The sequence below is a fragment of the Hibiscus syriacus genome, unplaced genomic scaffold (assembly GCF_006381635.1).
Source record: "Hibiscus syriacus cultivar Baekdansim isolate YM2019G1 unplaced genomic scaffold, ASM638163v2 tig00112285_pilon, whole genome shotgun sequence".
NCBI lineage: Eukaryota > Viridiplantae > Streptophyta > Magnoliopsida > Malvales > Malvaceae > Hibiscus > Hibiscus syriacus.
The window spans coordinates 446356-466994 of NW_024063293.1; the positions used below are offsets into that span (position 1 = coordinate 446356).

The following is a 20639-nucleotide window of genomic DNA, read 5'->3' on the forward strand; positions in this document are numbered from 1 at the left end:
AATTATGTACCAGGGTTTTCTATTATAAATAGAGATGTAACCTAGACCTAAAATATCATTGAATAAAAAAAAACTTCTAGCGCCGCCTAGGCACGGAGGACGTAAGCACATTGCCGAACCTCGTAAAATTCTCGTGTTCTTTTGTTTTCTTTACCCGTTTTCGTCAACATTTATGCATCCCTCAACGAACAGCAAAGATTGTTGCCCTTGCTCAGAATTTAGTTACAACAAGTGCCGTTGGTTTTTGTAATCATTAAACCAAATATCTAAAGACAATGAACTACAAATACGATTTCAAAAGCTCGCATACATAGGTTCCTTAAGTACCAATAATCCAATATTCATACATTTAGATTGCATCAAATCAAATTGTAGGTTACAACTTAAAACTCTTATGATGATAACTACAAAACAGCATAACTTCTTCACATCTAAAAGCTAGAGTGTGCCTACAGAAATCGCTCAATGTATAAATTCTTGAATTGTTTCCTCAATTTGTTTCCAGGGAGTCAGGAAAACATCTAGCATGCAACCTCAAAGTAACAAAAACCACACAAGAAATAGATGCTGCAATAACTCACCAGTTCGTTAAAATCATGAAACCTGCATAGATGTGATGCTGTGCCATCTGAACAACTAGACCAATTGGGAAATGGAGCCATTGGTCACAAAGGCTAGTGCCCCAAACAAAGCCATGAGCCCAAAGTGACTCTATTTTACCACTAGTGATTGCGATTCCAAACAGCATTAACCTTGCAATTTAATGAAAAAGAAGAAAATGCTTAAAGAACACTTACAAATTACACCAATCAAGAAAATTCAAAAGCCATTGCTAAGAGATGCCGTCAAGTCTAGCAGTTCCTGTCGGACCATTACTAGTTTTGCTAATGATCCCTTCCCAAAATATTCAGCAATTACAGAAAACCTGTCCTTTGAGCTCTTGACTTGTTGGAAGAATCGATCTTGATCTCTTGAATTATGTTCCAGGCTTCTCTTCATTTCCATTACAGTTCTGTACTCTGGAGCACCTCAGGACATTCCTTTCCATTATCTCCAAGGCAGCGCTGATGAAATGAGTGCATACACATGAAGTGAACAGCTGGTAGGTCAAGGGTAAAAGTGCAAGCAGTAACTTGCTCCGCTGAAATATCCTAGCATTTGTCTTAAGGTCCTGAATTTCTTTTCTCATAGCCATTGTGTCTTCCTGTGCAATCCAAAGAATTGAATTCAAAAAAGAAGAAAAAACGATTGAGCATAATTTTGAATTTGCCAAATGACAATCATGGCAAATTTCACGGCCAAAAGAGACGGGGCATATTTCAATAAAACTTAAATCATTGAGGAAAGGAAATGAATGGATTGACCATAAAAAACGGCAGCAAACGTCACCTATTGCAGTATGACACCATTGAATTATAATTAATTAATCATCTTTTGTCTCACGAGCTTCGAAAATGTCATTTTAGTCTATTAACAATAATTTTAATATGCCTTAAAGAAACCAATACTTTTTTAACACTTTTTAAGTAGAATTTGGTGCTGCTTATATTATGGAATTTTTCTTGCCAAACTCTGTTGTTACATAATCAGGAAACATGTGCAACTCTTACTACCTGGTTAGGTGATCAAAATAAGAGTAAATAGAATTGCAAGAGAAATATCATTGGAAGAAAGTAGGTACCAACCTGATACTTCTCTATAGCTCGTCTGTCCTCTTCAATCCGTTTTGACTCCTGTTCAAGTTTCCGGGCAATGTAATCTTTAATAACAGATAAGGTGAGACATAGGTGTCGGAACCGTCTTTCGGTTGGACCCCGAATTGGGCTTCGACTTGGATTAAATGAATTAGAGTCGCCATCGACCACTTTAAAACAAATTTAGGTGGGTCGGACACCATCTTACCTGATCTGCGTTATACCAGAAACGTGTCGGGTTCGACAGTCGGTTACGGTCAAGGAAAGATTAACACCCTTGAACCGCCCTTTCGATACCAATTAATTTGTCGGTTGTCTTAATTGCGAAAATTTGAAATTTAAATTTAAATTTAAATTTAAATCATTCGATTCGAATTGTTTACCTTTGATCGGTTGAACTTTCTCTAAAAAGAGATCGAAAATGTTAGAAAAAAAATAAATTAATAAATATGCAGATAAGAAATAAAAATATAGAAATGTTAAATCAAGAAAAAAATATATATATATAATAATGAAAATTAATAAATAAAATATATAATAATAAAAAATTAAATAAAGAAAAAAACAAGAAAAATGAGAGAGAGAAAAAGTCAAAGGAAAAAATAAAATAAATAAAAAGGAAATCAAAGAAATCGAAAAAAATAAAAAAATAAATAAAATAAAATAAAATAAAATAAAAAATAATTAAATAATATTAAAAATGTTAAATTTTATAAAAAGCAATAATTAAAGAAAAATCAAAAATAAAATAAAGTATAGAGGATCAAATTGAGACAAATTAAAATTAATGGATTAGATTGGTATTAAAATTAACTGCAAAAAAAAAAAGTTAAGTGCCAATTCACAAAATATAAAAAATATAAGCAGAGATTAAATTGATTAAATTGGAAATATGGAGGCAAATTTACAGATGGTGACCAAATTGAATTGCGACTCAAACATTCAGGGACGGCGGAAAGGATTTAAAAATCCTGTAATTACACTATGGCCCCTCGTATATAAATCGGTCAAAACACCCTTTACCATTTCATTTTTCCCCATTTCCTGAAATGTTTTCTCATCCTCTAAACTCTCAAAGCTTCCTCTCCCAGGCGATATCCGGTCACCAGTCCGGTGGCCCCTAGCTACTCCGACCACCGCTGCGGCCGGGCAAAACTTCCTTCACTTCTTTAGAGCAATCTTCACCAAGTTTACCAAAGTACTTTAGAAGATCAGCCCAAAAAGCAGGGTCCCCACCCTTACCAGAGTCCCCTAGCCTTTTGCAACATGCAATCAATCCCTCATGGTCATGGGATTGAATGTAGCAAGCAATCACTTCTTCAAATACTTTCAACTTCTCATAGAAATACAATAAGCCATTTTTAAATGCATTCATCTCACATAGGATGATAGCAAGATCAACATCGTAAAGTGGATGTTCCAGGTCAGAAGGCCATGCACTCTTAAGCAAGCGCAGCCCATTTTCCTGTCTTTCCAGTGTGTCCTTTTCTGTAGGTGAATTCTTACCCTCAGCAACCAGCTTCCCCTTTGACACTGTTCTTTCTTTGATACTAAAATCTGTTCCCTTGCCAGCTTGGGAGATTGATGGGAAGTTCAAATCAATGGACAGGTACAATTCCAAGAGTGTGTTATGAATCTCTACTTGAGCAGGAGAATCTTTTACTTTGTCAACATATTTTCAAGGAAATGCATAAGAGGTTGTGGATGATGGATGAAAATATTGAGGAAATCAACAGGAGATGGTAACATAGATAAGTAACCACCATTTGAAGTTCCACGTTTAGCTAACTCTTTATCCTCAGTGAACAACCTCATAAGTATATTAATTGTCTCTGCTGGTTTGTGCTCTACGAGAATCTTCCCATATTCCTTCACTGTCGCCCCAGCTTGACTTGGTTCGAGGCCAGAGATATATTGCAAAGCTTCATCATATCGGCCAAGGTCTTCAAGCAAGATCTTTAAGTACCATTCATGCCGCCCTGCCTTCTGTGCAACATACATGGCATGTTCATGGTAATTTGCTGCTCGGCAAACCCTTATAGCAGTCTCCACATCAAATTTATGTTCACCAACACCATCCTCACTCTTAATGAACACATTCAGCTTGTCAGCTCTTTCAATTTAGTTTAGCAGTTTAACAGAAGGGTGGTGTGATCTTTAGAGGCAACCCCCTTCTCATGTAAATTTTCTAAGTAATTTGTAAGGTTGTAGATTCTTTGTGCATCCGGAAACTTTTGTATGACAAATGAAGGTTCAAGGTGACCAATGGTGAGGATGTACTGTGCCATAGCCTCATCATAGTCTTGTTTTCCATAAACATAAAGATGATCACCGTACTTCCTCAGTACTTCAGCAGTTGCAGAAGCATCAGCTTGCTGAGTTTGAACAAGGTTGATAGCTACAGTGTAAAGGTTTTTCTTGAAGAGCATGTCTAACTTGCTTTCCATATCCTTCTCACCAATACACAAGGCTGATTTATCAGTCATTATAAGTATTATATTACCCCATTCGCAAAACATGTGAGAAACTTCTTTAACAACTAGACTGTGTGCTATTAACCGGTTCTTCAGGTCATAAATATTGAAGGTGTTCTTTCCATTTCTTTGATCTGCAATAACACATAATAAATATCCACGATACCACCCTAAAAACTTCTTCTCTCCTTCAAACGCCCAACAGGGACCACGCCCATCTACCTCATAGAATTACACGGCCTCAGGTCGACCAATTATCAACTCCTAATGAAAAACAACAGAGAAACACTTATCTTCTAAGACTATATATAGCTATTAAGGCACCATAAAGAAAGTAAAGGTCACAAAAATGCATACCGAGCGGTCACTCATTGCGACACTATTTACATTGCATCCAATCTGATCTAATATTTGCCGCCTAGGAGGTTGGCTCTGCATGCTGAACAAACTTACAGAATTTGGAGTCACGGAGAATAATAGAAGGGCTTGACCATCCACTCTAAAACCTAGTCCAGTAACCGATGAATTTCCATCACCAGATGCATTATCAACCTGAAGCTTGAAACGGGTTATTCTTTCACGTGCAATATCTCCCCTGATACAGTAAATGCAACCATTGTCCAACCCAATAGCTTTAAGTAATATCGGCGGAGCTTCCTCCAAGACTAAAAATGATGTGATCTGCAATGTGTAAAGACTCACATTAAGAGTTTAAAAATAAGCTGATCTGTAATCTCAGGAATCGCACAAGTTGGTTTAGCTATGGTTCAGTTTGGTCGTTACTGGTGGTTATTTAGATATAAAAGTTATAAAATAATGAAAATGACGCAACAATTGCAGAAATAATGGTTAGACAAAAAAAGGTAAAAATTAAACAATTTTTACATCCAGCCAAAATTATCATTTGCTTTTTGTTGCAAACTGTTTATATATTTTTTACTATTTGCTTCTGCAATTAGAAAAGAAACTAGCAAAAGTTATAACTTTGACATATTGTTGGCAGTGAAAATTCAATTAGAAGAGGAAACAAAAGCAAATTAATGTGAAATAAACAGCTAACTGTAAATACATTATAAGAAAAAAAATTAAAAGAAGGGAAGAGAGGAGAAAACCTTAGCTTGGGGAAATTGATTGGTGAAAATACGCAAAATTCCAATACAATCAGGACTAGTGGCACTCGATCCTTCCGGCTGCTTTTATCAAGATCAAATACCTTCAGGGACATCCCTGATTGCTGCGTCGATATTTGTTCATCTTCTCCAATACTCGCCAAGAAATTCCGTTGCTAATTAAAGTCATCAATCAATCCAAAAAGTTCAATAAAGTTGCGTTTTTTTATATGATTGTAATATAAACTTGGTGGCAAAAGAAAATATATACATAATTTAGTCTCTTATTATTATTTTTTACCTTGAGCATTTGGAGGAAGAGAACGGAGGAAGTGTGAGCTTGGAAGCCGAAATTGAAGTTAAGGCCGCGATCTAGGAGGCTTACAGAACCTTCATCGAAGCCGATCACCAGCTTTCCTCTTCCGCTCGAAGCGCACTCAATTTTTCCAGTGATTTCCTCCGGAAATTTGCATTTTCCGCCTCCCAATTTCTCCTCAAAGAACTCGAATTTCCTCCACTGATACATTCCTCCTCCTTGTTGATTGATCGGATTCTGGATCAAAGTCGGACGACAAAAACCCTAAAATTGTATTTATTTATTAAACAAATGATAAATAAGCTTCCTTCGGTAACTCGGAAAATTTAATGACAGTAGCCTTTGCCGTGGATTATTAGTTTTTATTGGCTAATTGTTAATTGCTAATGCCAAGAGGAAGAAGGAGAGGAATATAACAATAACAATAATAATAATAGTAATAACAACAATAATTGCTTTCATGAAACGGCTGCGTTTCAATAAGGTTAAGACACGGGCTCCTTTGGATTTCTGAGCCTAACTTGGTATCATCGTATTTTGAACCAAAACCATACGTATAAAGATTTTGGGCCTTAAAGTTTTAACTATTTGTTTATTGAAGAAAGTAAAATACAATAGAAGCATCCATGTTTGGATAGTGAATATAAATACTATTTTTTAACTAAAATGCACAATCATATTTTATAAATATATACCATTTTTTAAAAATATATAAATAACATAATTTTCAAATATAAAATGTAAATAAAATAAAATATTTTATATAAAATATATATTTATGAAAATTTATTCAACAAATTATTATAGGTAACGATATATTTGTATACAAATATATTAATCTCGTATTTAATTATTAAATAATATTTTTTTAAACTAAATTAAATAACCAATTAACTTATGATATTAATTCAATTAGAGACTTAAATTTTTAAAAGATCTCAGTGATTAAGGTATTTGTTGTTATTTTTTGAGATAATGAGTTCAAGCACTGTGTATGCAATAATATAAACGTTCATTGTAAAATGATTAATAGTTTTTGAACAAATACTACCTTCTATTAACACCAGATTTATCAAAAAAAAAACATAGAGAGCGAACTTATTAATGGTAAAAATTATAAAATTCAAATACACGGAATCATATTTTTATGTACATAACACACTTCATTATAAATTGACATAATATTAAAATTATCTTCCAACATTTATCAAAACGATCATTTGGCCGATATTCTTTTTTTTAGAGTAATTTGATCTCAACATTTTATTTTGGGGCAAAAGTCCCTCTATGGATAAAAAATTATTAGATAACAAACGATTAGCAATCTAAAATAAAAGTCTTTTTACTCTAATATAAAATGTTTGGCGTCTAAATACTCCAAAATAATAATAAAGATCAAAGTTATTATTCAATCAAACTTAAGGTCTTTTTACTTTAAAATAAAATGTTAGGGGTCAAAGGTTTCTTAAAAAAGGGACTAAAATAATATTTTAATAAACATTGAGGGTTAATTTTGATATTATGCCTACTAAATTTTAATTGTATTTTTCGGCAACCGCTAATGTTGGGGCAATGGTGACAGTGGCACGCATTATTTTTTCAAAGAGAGATTTTAGGTTCAAAACTTGAAGATGCAACAATATGTAGTACTAATTAATCGAGTGCAATTTCAGTTGAAGAAAAATATTAAGATGCTCCTTCTTTAAAAAAATAATCAATATTATAACAATGATAGATTTATCTCATTACTTTTTTATATTTTACAAATAATTTGATATGAGTTATAAATAATGAAAACTAAATCAATAATTATATAAATTGTAAAATAATCACAGCAACAATTTCAATTTTGTTATTAAGTTGGTAATCGATGATTTTATTAATAAAAAAATTGTAATTTTGATATTATAATTGAAAAGTTATTTAATGATCAAAATAAAATATGTGATAATTAGATGACCAATAGAATAGTTTTACCCTAATTTTTATTTCAATGATAATAAGAAAACTGTAACAGGATAAAAGAAAATAAGGGTAAATTACACATTTAGTATTTAAACATCAGTTTTGATAAGTTTTAATGCTTAAACTTTCAATTTTTTTCAAAATCACATCTAAAGTTTATATTTTATTTCATTTTAGTATCTCTATTCAAAATTTAACGTTAAATTTTGATTTTTTTTTAAAGTTTAGGTTCTAAAACAGACCAAAACTACTAAACGCGTTAAGTTTTTAATTATGGGGTATTACAGTGAAACATAAACAAAATATTAGGTGTGATTTTGAAAAAAACTGAAAGGTTAGATATTAAAACGGACTAAGTTAATATTTTAAATACTAAATATGTAATTTACCCTAAAAACAATGTCAAACACCACAATGTACTAAATTAGGGATGGTTTAAAAGAATAAACAAAATAAAGAGGACATAAAACATCGCCTACTTATTATTTATTTATTAGTAAAGAAAGAGCGCAACTAGGTTACATATAGACTACTCTTTGCGTTTCCCGTGCATGAACATCATTGCGCATCTCTTTTAACATTCATCTCCTGATAGTAGTTAATCTATGAATACCTTTGAAGATGAATATATATATATATTAACAATATAAAATAGTTATATATATAATAATTTTTAAAATAAATATAATTAGTAAAATAAATAATTATTATAAAAATTAAATTTGAGATAATACAAATATTTAGTGGTGAACGTTCAATCGAGTTGAGTTGAATAAAAAAAATTTAGTTGACGAGTTTTATTGTATAATTTAACTTTATTTGAAATGTTTTTGAGTCGAATCATGTTATTCGATTTTTTATTTGAATTTGATTATAACTATTTTATTATATTATGATACTATTTAATTTTAATTTAAACGATTATATATATATATAATCGCGAAATAATTTGTTCGAGAACGTTATCTTGGGAGAGCATTATCTCGCGAAATAATTTGTTCGAGAACGTTATCTCGAGAGTTCAGTCATCGTTTGTGTGTATATATATAGAGAAAATATAACCTTTACAAGTTGACTTTTTTTAATATATATACAAATGCATAAATGCCTTGTAGTTACTTGTCTTGTAAATTTGCCGATTTGGGCCACTTGTATTTAATTAATGATTGTTCATATCTTTCGAAGTTGATGACTGTAATTAGGTAATTAAGAAAGTTGGGGTAGCCGGTGGATTAAGCAACGTTTTACACACGGAATAATTCATAGGGGTGTTTAAAATTCAGTTTTAACTGAATTAACCGATCGAATCAAATTAATTCGGTTAATTCAGTCACCGAATTAGTTCGGTCGGAAAACGGTTAAATTTTTTTTGGATATTCGGTTAACGGTTAATTCGGTTCGAAATCGGTTAATTAACAGAATTAACCGAAATAAAATTTTAAATATTAAATATATTATATATAACATAAGCTTAGCCTAAACCATTTAAAACCCAATTAATAATTTAAGATCCAATAACTTTTAAACCTAAATCAATATTAATTAATTAAAAAATTTATATAAAATTTTCATTTTATAATTATATATTATTTAAATTAATTGTAAACTGTTTTTGTGAATTATAAAATATTTAATTTTTATATAAATTAGAAAACTTTAAAAATTTTCGGTTAATTCGAAAATTAATCAAATTAATCGAAATTTATTCGGTTCGAATGAACACCCTATAAATCATCTAAACACAAGTTACTGTCTGTAATGCTCTAGGATTTGTCAACCATACCGATTAACGAGCCTTATCAATTACTCTTATGCCTTTTAAATTCGATTGTTTAAGTGTGTGTCTTGGAACCATTACATTTGGGTTTTTCAGATGGTAAAAAATAATAATTTATTGGACGATTAAGGTATGTAATAATATTAAAAATGTTCCAATCGAACCTAAGCTAATTGGGTCAAGATTTCAAATTTAATATGATTTTAGCATTGTCCCAACAAAATATAATGTTTCAGTGACAAAAATAACAACATGAAAGAAGTAGCTTGAGTGAATTAAAAAAACACACACACACACGATAAATTAGGGGAAGTTGATGGAGAAGTCCCGGTTCTAAGGGAGAACCCATAACGCCCGGTCAGATTTGATTTTCGCCAGCGGTTCAGGGTTACTACCTATCCAATTTTCATGCAGTTTGAACAGTTCATCTAAATTACTACCTTTTTTAATCTTTTTCTTTCTTCGACTCTCAATTTTTTTTTTTAAAAATATTCCTTTTCACTTTTATATTAATTTCATAATTCATTATACAAATTTAAAAAAAATAATCATTTTGTCGTTTTATTTTCAGTCATTTATTAAAAAAAAGTAACCGAGGGAGAGAGCACCAATCACGGAGAAGTGAAGTGAACTTAAAGGCCAGTGAGTGGGGTCCAAACATGCCAGGTTGGACATGGGATTACCGGATGATGTGGACCCCACCTGATTATCCCGTACTTCGCGCAGCACCTGGAGTCAGACCCTAATCTTCAACCACGTGGCGATAGCCCCCTTCATCAATCTCCCACCCAACAATCTCAGCCGTTCATATAAAAAAGGTAAAGCAGAAAGAAACGAAGCTCAAGTTTTCATACGAAGCTTTAGACACATATAGATATTTACGAACAAGTTGTTTTAATTTATATTTCCTTGTAAATAAAAATATAATAATTAACTAATCAAATGGGGGCATTTGCTGAAGGGCAATTAAGTCATTACGTGAAGCATCAAACTGTTTCGGAAATCCAGGCGCGTTTTCGATCAAATCCCCGCAACTATCTGTAACGACAACTACAACCTGGAATTTTATAAAATTAATTTATTTTCATAATTTAAAAGTATGTGGCAACAAGAAAACATTGTATTCCTTTTTAATGTTATAAAAAAATAAGACAAGAGCGACAGCAACAATAACATAAATTAAAAATAGTGATTTTTTAATTAAACAAATTAAGTCAATTAATCAAAAATTGTTCTTCTGTTTACTATTACTAATAATAATATATATATATATATATATTATGTTATTTAGAGAGAGAATGCGAAAATGAGTATAAATATTTACTTATTTAAGTGCGTGTTGATTTGAACTAAAGACAAGGCGCCCTGTAAAGGCTATCCCTTCTGTCATTTTGGCTTATATTTTATTCTTAATTTTTTTTTAAAAATGAAAGAATTTGCAGGAAAACAAAAAGAGAGACGATAAAATTATTCTAATAGCAAAGCTCCATGGATAGGAAGTGAAAGAATGATGGACGTGGAAGAATTTGAGGCCTTGGATTTGTCCTTTTAGGCCTTGGATTTGTCCTTTTGATTATTTTTGTGTTTTCTCCATCCTCTCAAGCATATTTGATTTGGTGGGTCTCTTCCATCTTCGTTAAACTAAAGCTGTAGCTTTGCTTTTATTTCTCACAAAGAAATTGTCCTTTTTTAAGTTGGGTTTTCAAAGAAATGTGGTTAAGTGTTGTTGAAATCACAAGGGGTTCATGTTTTGGCTTACAACTGTGTTTTTCTGCTTTGAAAACACATCTTCAGTGTTCATTGGCTATTTTCAAATAGGGTAAAAAAAAAAGAGACTTTGTGGCCCCCTTTTTTCTTAATGGTTAATGCTTATGTATTTTGAAACTGTTCAATTTGTTTCCATGGAGGAGGAAAAAAAGCAGGAAAAAAGAAAAGGAGTTTAGCATCTTCTAAACTTATTCTCTGCACTTTTCTTTCATGGGATTTCATATTTTCTTGAAATCCAATCATTATATTTTTTATGGTTAATGTTAAAAGTGGAGAGTCAAATTATGTGACCTGTTTTTGCTAAATTCAGGCATTGGTGAAGCTAATTAGCTATTCTGTAACTGGCAAAAATAATCCAGCTTTTCTCTACTAAGATTAGGATTCTGTTGTGCTGACTGCTGTCAGTCTTTTTTTCCATTTGAGCTGGATGCATCTTCTTTCCTTTTTTCAATTTGTAATTATTTCATTATAATTTGTATGTGTTGAGGGTGTTTATACGTATATTTACTTGATAATTGCAGGGTTTTTGAGAAACCTGAGATGGATTTCAGTGAATCGACCAAAATTGTTTACAATAGAATCCAACTGTTGGAGCCCGATAATGTGTCTAAAATTTTTGGCTATCTTCTCTTGCAAGACCATGGTGACCGGGACATGATCCGTTTGGCATTTGGTCCCGACACTTTGCTCCATTCTTTGATCCACAAGGCCAAATCCGAGCTCAGCTTGAACAAGGTAGCTGTTTCTCAGTTGACTCCGCCCCCCTGTCGTCGTCGATCTCCCCGTGCAGTTTGCTCCATATTCCCCTGCTTCGTCCCATGCGGTTTCGTTGACTCCAGGAGCTCGAAGAGCTTCCGCAGCTCCTTTCTGGGATCATCCAACAGTTACTGCTGCTGAGCAACATGTTAACGGTTTGGAATTTGCCCCACCAGGGTATTCGGATGCTGTTGCCGAAGATTATCGTTTCCAGAATCAAATGCATTTCTTGAACATGGAAGATCAGTTAGAATCAGTCAATTTCGTTGGTTCCGAATTCCCGAGCAATTACTATTATTCGGAACCTGCATTGGGTGCTAGAACCAGCCGAAGGTTCCCAAGCTTGCCTGAGTTTCCTGTTAAGATTTGCCATTACTTCAACAAGGGGTTTTGCAAGCATGGAAACAATTGTAGGTACTTCCATGGCCATCCTGTGCCGGATACCTTTTCTCAGCTTTTCAATCCGAGTTCGAACGAGCTTGGCAACGATGATAGCATAGTCTCTCCCGGGACTCTCGAAAAGCTAGAATTGGAGCTCACGGAGCTTCTAAAAGCCAGGAGAGGGTTGCCTGTCTCTATTGCCTCTTTGCCAATGCTATACTATGAGAAGTATGGTAGGACACTTCAGGCTGAGGGGTATCTTACCGAGAGCCAACGACACGGTAAAGCCGGTTATAGTCTGACCAAGCTCCTTGCTCGATTAAAGAACAGCATTCGGCTCATTGACAGGTGCGGAATGTTATATTCTTGTTGGACCTGGTATTTACACAACTAGCAAAATGAACATGTTTGTATTTAATTGTCATTTTGATTTGCAGGCCCCATGGACAGCATGCGGTGATATTGGCGGAGGATACTCCAAAGTACCCCGAGTATGCTCCCGAGAGGAATGATCCCGGTGCAATAGTCGCCGGCTCTAGGCAGATATACCTTACCTTTCCATCTGATAGTAGCTTCACCGAACAAGACGTTTCACACTACTTCAAGTAATGAAATCATCATAATGAGATCATTTAAGTTCCTCATTTTTGTTGTTGCAGTTCTTATGTTTTCATTTGTAATTATTTTTTAGCAAATTCGGACCAGTGCATGATGTTAGGATTCCATGCCAACAGAAAAGGATGTTCGGGTTTGTCACTTTCATTTACGCTGAGACGGTGAAGCAAATTCTGGCTAAAGGAAATCCTCATTTTGTATGCGGGGCTCGTGTTCTGGTGAAACCCTATAGGGAAAAATCAAGGGTTGTTGATAGGTAAGTTTCCCCTTCCATTGCATATCAAATGATCATATTCTCTAGTACTTCAACTTGTTTTCGACGTATTGAAAACTTTGCGGATGCAACCTCGAAGGCCAGATTTAGGACGGTGTTCTTAATTCTTATGTTCTTGCTTACCTGGTTGCCATCTTCATATGGTAAAACCAACAAGTTTATAATTCCAATGAGTGGCACAACTGGTGTGAAACAGATTATCGATTTTGAATGTCTGATAAACCTTTGGTGCTTTGTGATTAATATTGTCGATGTTTTTGCCAATGATGATGCATCGATGCTTATGGATTATTTTCCCTCTCGGTTTTTGCAGGAAATATACCGAGAAATTACAGCATCCTCATATGTATTACGGACCACACTTCATAGATGGAGATTCAGAGCTTCAATCAAGTTACTATCTCTTTGTTTGCTGCTTGTTTTCATCTTTCTATTTCCCGTAGCATACATATAAGTTGCTTATTCTGATGCAACGATCGAATTGCCTGTCCGTTTTACAGTGCCAAGAGCTTACGATAATTCAATGCTATTTCGGAAACAGCTGATAGACGATCACGAGCAAGCACTGGAGTTCGAGAGAAGGCATTTCTCGAAGTTGCAATTAACACCGAAGCAATATATGACAAGTCAAATCTATTTTGGTTACTCAATGGATGAATTGAAGCACACAGATGGTAAAACTAAAATTTCCTTTTTCAGATTCTTCATTGGTTTCGATCTTCAAGTCTCTAATCAACCCTTTTAACCTTCGAAAAACTACAGTTCTAGCCTGCGCAGACAAAGCAGCAGATTTCCAGACGTACGAGCGTTTCAACTATCTGTTGGACGTTCTGAATACTGGTTCAACCAGTGAGGACAAAGTGAATCATATTAGTACCAGTTACAATGACCAGGATAGGTATGCATGCAACTTCTTTATCGGTTCCTAAACCGGCATTCGACATTGATTGTTTCCGAGCCATTTTCATTCATATGTTCTTTGTTTTGCAGCAGCCAAGGACTCAATCTTCCGGAGAGTCCATTTGCTTCTCCAATAGGGAGTGGCATTTCGACAGTTACATAGAGAGACTTGGACTTGGACTCGGATTCGGACAACAACAACGACAAGACAGGAGTTACATTGTCTTCCCTTTTATTTTATTTTTTCAAGTATTAAAGTTGACATAAACATCATCGGTCCGACAGCATCTTTTCATGGTTCATAATAGTGCCAAGCGAAGGAGAGAAACGCTAGAAATTCTCCATTTTAACTTCCAATGGAGAAGAAGAAGATTCCAAAGATAAAATTAATATAGAAAAAGCTAATATGTAAAAGGGTCGCCATGTCCCTTTTTATTTTCCTTTTTTAAAGTTAATCACAGAAAGGCAGGGCTTTTAGAAAAGGAATGTAATATAGAATTTAAAAGTTTTATGTTAATAATTATTGTTAATTTGAACCCCCAAGGGTGGTTTAGTGACAAGGATTCATATTAAATTTATGATATTAAATAAATGACAATTATTTGATAGAAATTTTATTTCACAAGAGATTTTAATTTATTGTAATATATTTTAATTTATTTAAATATTAATTAATCTCACATCATAATAAATTAAAGTGGTTTGTGAAGAAAATACCTCCCCTTATAATATATCCAATAATAAATCATAAAAAAAAATAATGGTGTGAAAAATTATCTATATGATTAACTAATTATTTTTGTTCATAGAGATTACAGGTTCAAGCATTCATTATTAAATGCTTGCCTACTTAAATCAAGTATTATACTTTATATTTATAATCATCTTAAATTAATAAAAAAAATAAAGGTGTGTGATGATGATTAGTGGTGTGTGGTCGATAATTGTGTGTTGTGTCAATTATTAATTTGGCCATTTGTATTTCTTATAATGTGTGAAAAAGGTCCTTTTAGATGGTGGTCAATTTACGAGTGAAAATGAAATCTATGTTCCTCTTAAGGAAGGACCCAAAGGGATTATATATAATTTGAGATAATGATAAGTGAGGTTAGGATTTGAAGTTGTTTAAAAGTGGGTGCATAAGATAAGTGGACCTGACTTGATCTTATTCAAGATTTCTGGACCCATTTCCCATCTTCTTTTCATATCCTTGATTGTAAACTCCCCCTTTTAAGTACCTATTTGATGTAATGTTCAATGCTATTATATGCTTTTTGAAATATTCTCAAACACTAATTCTGTCTTTAATCATTGTGTCTTGTTGGGTGACAAAATGAATCGCTGTTAGTACTATAAGCTTCTTTTACCAACACATTTTCATTTAGGAGCGTTTACAAAGTAATATATTAATTAGATTTAAGTGTAGTTATAAATAATTATATGAATGGGTCATGCTTAGATAATTATTCTAATTTAATGAATTTAAATGAAATCATAAATTGCATTCTTTAGACGATGTGCAATGTCTAGAAAGCAGGGCTTGGTATGTTGGGTCATTGAATTACATGGTCATTATTTATTTATTGGGTCGTAGAAAAATGGTTTGCTATGCAGTGCATGTGGCCTTGAAGGAAAATTCCTCCGTAGGGGTAAACGGTGTAACACTTGTCCCTCTTTTAAGCAGAGGAGCTTTATGTGATGACATGATTGGAGATACTATACCACTCTTTTGATCATTTTTATTTATAATACTATCCATACCTTTAGGGAAATAAGTGTACTTTCTTGGGCCTTTGGTTTTTTTATTCTATAAAATTAAGGGCAAATTATATTAGATATTATCGAACTTTAGGTGTTGGTTGTTTATACCATTGAACTTTTAATTTTGTCAATTATATCATTGGATATTGATTTTCGTTTTAATTATACTACTGAATCAGTAAATCATTAACATTCATATGAAAATGACGTAATTTGGTGAGGTGTATGTGTCAACAACTGTCAGGCACATCATCGTACCATTAACAATTTAACGTTTTAGTGGTATAATTGAAATGAAAATCAAAGTTTAATACTATAATTTAAAAATTAAAAGTTTAGTGATATAAATGATATAATACCTAAAATTTGGTGGTATTTAATGTCATTTACTCTAAAATTAAAGTAGGGCCACTTTTGTTCCGTATGTAAATCTTCTTAGTCTTGGTCCACTTTTATTTACCTTGTCCCCTTTTAAATGGCTGGTGAGATGTTTTAAGTAATCTATCGTATGATTTATTGTTAGAAATTTTGATACACATTGTTGGGAGTTCCATCGTGGACTTCTTCTAATTTTTATCACGTCTTCTATTTAATCATTATCTTCACTAATATTTAAAATGTAAAAAAAAGATATGGAAAATAAGGTAAACGAATTTGTTCATGAATATAAATGAATAAATTGATAAACGAGCTTATAAATGGGCTAAAAAATGAGCTAATAAACGAGTTTGTTCGTGAACATAAACGAATCGAACACAAATAATTTTTTTGTTCATTTATTAAATGAACATAACTTTTTTGTTCATGTTTGTTTATTTAGCTTAACAAACGAACATAAACGAACGGTTCACGAACAGTTCACTGAACGCTCTGTTCATTTACACCCCTAAATAAGGAGTAGATTTATATTGGCTTTATCGAGTTATTAGGTATTTTTCAAAAACATTTTACCCCTTACAGTTTAAATCGTTAACTCATTTATCTCAAATAATTAACTCCATTAAAAATACCAAGAGTAAATAACATATTTAGTCGCTCAACTATTCCTATTGTTTTGTTTTGCTCGCCTAACCTTTTTTCCTTTCAAAATCATCATCTAACTTTTTCCCTTTCACTTATGAATATCACAACTGTTCTTCAAGGTATTTTATGAATATCACAACTATTCTTCAAGGTATTGAAGCGTTTCATCAAAGGCCTTTTAGTGTCTTCATCAATCATTGATCTTCTTCATTAACGACATTAATTTGATTTCAAATTGTTCTCATTTTGGTGATTATGATATTTTTCTCGTTGTACACTAATGGTAATGTTTGTCAAAAGTGCATAGTTGGGTTGAATCTTTTCATCAGCACCAACATCTCAGTGATCGACAAGAACATAACATTGGATGCCAACTTTAAACCCAAAAGAGAAAATCCAGTGCCGCTAATGCTGCCAGTTGCAGCAAAAACACCGACCATGGTTGTTGTAGCTAAAACCGACACCATATTGATGGAGTTAAGGAGAAGGGGCATTCCAGGTATTTTGTTGTTTTCTAACTTTTTTATCATCTCTACTCTATCGACTATCACCTCTAAGATAACATAAAGTTGTAAGGTAGCCATTGAAACAAATGAGTTTGTTAGAAACAATGGTGTCTTGGTAACTTTTCTTCTAGTTGGGATCGAATTGATGAATTCATCTCTAGCACCCCACAATTACATGGGTTCATATCACATCAAATACATTAGTAACTAGTAAGGGTGAGCATTATTCAGTTTTAACCGATTTAACTAACAACACTTACTTACAATGATGCAAGCCAATCATTTCATTTGCTAAACTATAAACACTGACTTACACCGGTGTTAGAAAACCTCATTAATAATATGCTCAACTTAAAGCCAATAAATGGATTAATTGTTCATCAAACAAAGCGTAAATCACTTTAACTAATATCATTAAGTAATTCTAATTAATGGATTGAAACATATGAAAGCTTTTTTTTTATCATAAAATAACAATGTAATTATATTAAAATGAAGTAAGACAAAATTCAACAAAAAAAGAAAAGAAAAGAAAACTAAGGAGAATGAAGCTTACCCAAAGAAGAGCTAAATGACAAGGGAATTCAACAAAATATAAGTTATTCCTTTCATTTTCTAAGTAACATATTTTTGGGTTTGACTCATTAAATAATTACTTTTCATAGAGATATTTTTGAACATGCATCAACTCATATTCAAGCAACCTTTCGTGGTTACCTAAATTTTTTTAATATTACTATTATCATGTAGAAACGTTTGAATAGTTTGTTAAATGAAAGAGTTACTTACTAGCAACTTATTTGCATACACAAAAGGTTGCATGCATAAGGGAAACAATTAGGGGATTGAATCGAGTTGGATCGGGCATTCGATCAGTTTGGTCTGACTCAAAAAATACATATTGAAATATGATCCCCGATTTCATTTGATAAGATAAAAATCCACCTTCGATCTAATTTAACCCGAAAAAAATATTTATAAAAAATTATTAATTTCATTTGATAAGATATTAATCTAATTAAAAATAATAACATAAAAAGAGCTATTATTGCAATTACATTCGAAAAACTAGGGATACATTGAACTTCTTTTATAATTTTTTTTAATACTTCATATACTATTAAGTCATTTTTAAGTAAATTAATATTTCTGATATCAACTACATCAAAAATAAAAAATTTAAAAATTATATAAAAATATTCAATCTCAATCATAAAAATGTTAATGCATGCAAACCTCTTTATATATGTATTCAATAATCTATCGAGGAATTGGATAATGGCATCTAAATCCATAAAATAAAAAAGCTTTAGAAGTGTGAAAACAAGTGCTATGAAAAGAAGCATATAAAGGTGGGATCACGTTCTGCTCCTTCAACCTTGAGAGCATTCGTCACTGTAGCTGAGGAATAACATTTTCTGCATCAGGGTTTAGATTCGTTAACTGGATAGTTCATGTTGATTCTGAATAAGAGAAATCTAATTTTTTTTTTTAATATGTGAGGTTGATTAGATTCGTTAACTGGATAGTTCATGTTGATTCTGAATAAGATAAATCTTAATTTATTTCTTTAATATGTGAGGTTGATATATTTAAATTTAGATTATTTAAAGCTCAGTTTCATCTAATCAAAATAGTTCAGTTTCATCTGAAATTCTAATTATTTTTATTTTTTTATCAAAATTTGTTATTTAAAATTTTAAATACTACAATCCAATTTACTATATGGTTGAATTGATTAAAATTGTTACATTTTTATAAATAAATTAAGTTAGATCAAATGTGAATTTTAGTGGTTGAATTTAGATAAACATTATGAGGTTAAATAAAGGAGGATAAAGCACACATATGTCTAGAACGAGTTTTACACTTCTTTTCTTGATGTAAATAGAAGGCATGTACCCACCGAAAAATCCCCAATTAAAACCCTAGAAATTGAGAAGTTTTGACCTAAATTCTTAATTCAAAATTAGTGACTAAATTGTAAATTTAGAAAGTTCAAAACTATTTTTGTGAATCCTAGAAAAATTGGATGACCAACCTAGTAATTCACCCATTTTACTTGAAAACAGACTCTTCCTCCCTCTTTTTTATATCACTTGTGTGGCGCTGCATTCTTTTTCCCAAAACCCTACCAGCGTCGCTTCTTTCTCTTTCCCTCACTGTCAACGCTTCGTCGCCGTTAACCACAAAGGTAAGCCCGTCGACCATTCATATCGACCCCGTTGCAACCCTATTCACAACTATCATAATTAGAACAAGTTATTATGGAACCCGCGAGTTTTGTCGTGTATAACCCCTTTGTCGTCGCCTGTTCCTAGCACCACGACCACCCATGACCAATGGGGTGTTTGGATTGTTCCGTCCTCATCGAAGGAGCCCTTCACAGGCCATTTTCATGGATGGTTGACATTAACATGCTATGGAAGCTTGCTTCCGTTCCTGCCACTCTTCGTTAGCACCGTTGTAACACCATAAACTCGATTGGGGCCTAAAGTGCCACATTGGGTTACCGAGGCAACCCATGATTTTCAAAACCTATTCGTTTTCTTTTCTCACAGACTGAATGCAACACTATTAGTATCTGGTCTCACATAGCCATCAGACACTAGAAAACTGAAGGTATCACACTCAGCTAACCCACCCCCCGCGAGTGTTAAGCTTTTCGCCCAAATTAGACACAAAAGTGCCTCATACAATTGCTTAGGTGTTTTTGGATATCCTATACCATAGGACGATCATCATCTGCAATACTGGATTGATGCAACTATATATGTATACATAAGTGCCCAAAGGCCATACAACTCTGACATTGTTAACCCACTCCTCGTGAGTGTTCGAGCCTTGCACCCTAGTTAGCCCTTGAAGTACCTCGTGCACTGACAATGCCCCACTAGGGCTAATAAGGTAGCTGACTATACTCCAGCATAACTAGACACACTTAAATGAGGTCATCCCCTCACTAGCTGCAATCTCACTCGTTCTTTTACCTAGAACGTTATACAAGGGTTTATTAGTTTGTTACTGCTGTTAGTTTAGTAAGCTGCTTTATTCTGGTCATTCGTTATGTAAGGGTATTTTAGTCATTTTTTTCTTTATATGTTTCATGATTTTTTGACGAACACTGTGTTTGCTATTCACTAGTTGTGATACTAGCTAGCTCAATACCTAGAAAGTTTAAAGCACATTCCACGATGATTTTTTCCACATTGGTCGCACTATAGATATCTCACAACTCTATCAAAGGCTCCAGAGCTCATCACAAACGGTAAAGCTAGCGGTCTCCTACAGGTCCCTATGTTTGAACTCTTACTAGACTGG

At 33.0% G+C, this 20639-nt stretch overlaps 1 protein-coding gene and 1 pseudogene across 1 annotated transcript; one reads left to right on the top strand and one right to left on the bottom strand.

The window, feature by feature from the left end:
- Nucleotides 1-252: 252 nt before the first annotated feature.
- On the bottom strand, nucleotides 253-5931 carry LOC120177272 (annotated as a pseudogene).
- Nucleotides 5932-11288: 5357 nt separating this feature from the next.
- LOC120177228 (zinc finger CCCH domain-containing protein 18-like) lies at nucleotides 11289-14493 on the top strand. The gene is given in 8 exon segments (XM_039183449.1): nucleotides 11289-11867; nucleotides 11869-12587; nucleotides 12677-12844; nucleotides 12931-13110; nucleotides 13442-13521; nucleotides 13629-13802; nucleotides 13906-14026; nucleotides 14119-14493. Coding segments are annotated over 8 exon segments (1740 nt in total). The 5' UTR covers nucleotides 11289-11642; the 3' UTR covers nucleotides 14192-14493.
- The last annotated feature ends 6146 nt before the right edge of the window (nucleotides 14494-20639 follow it).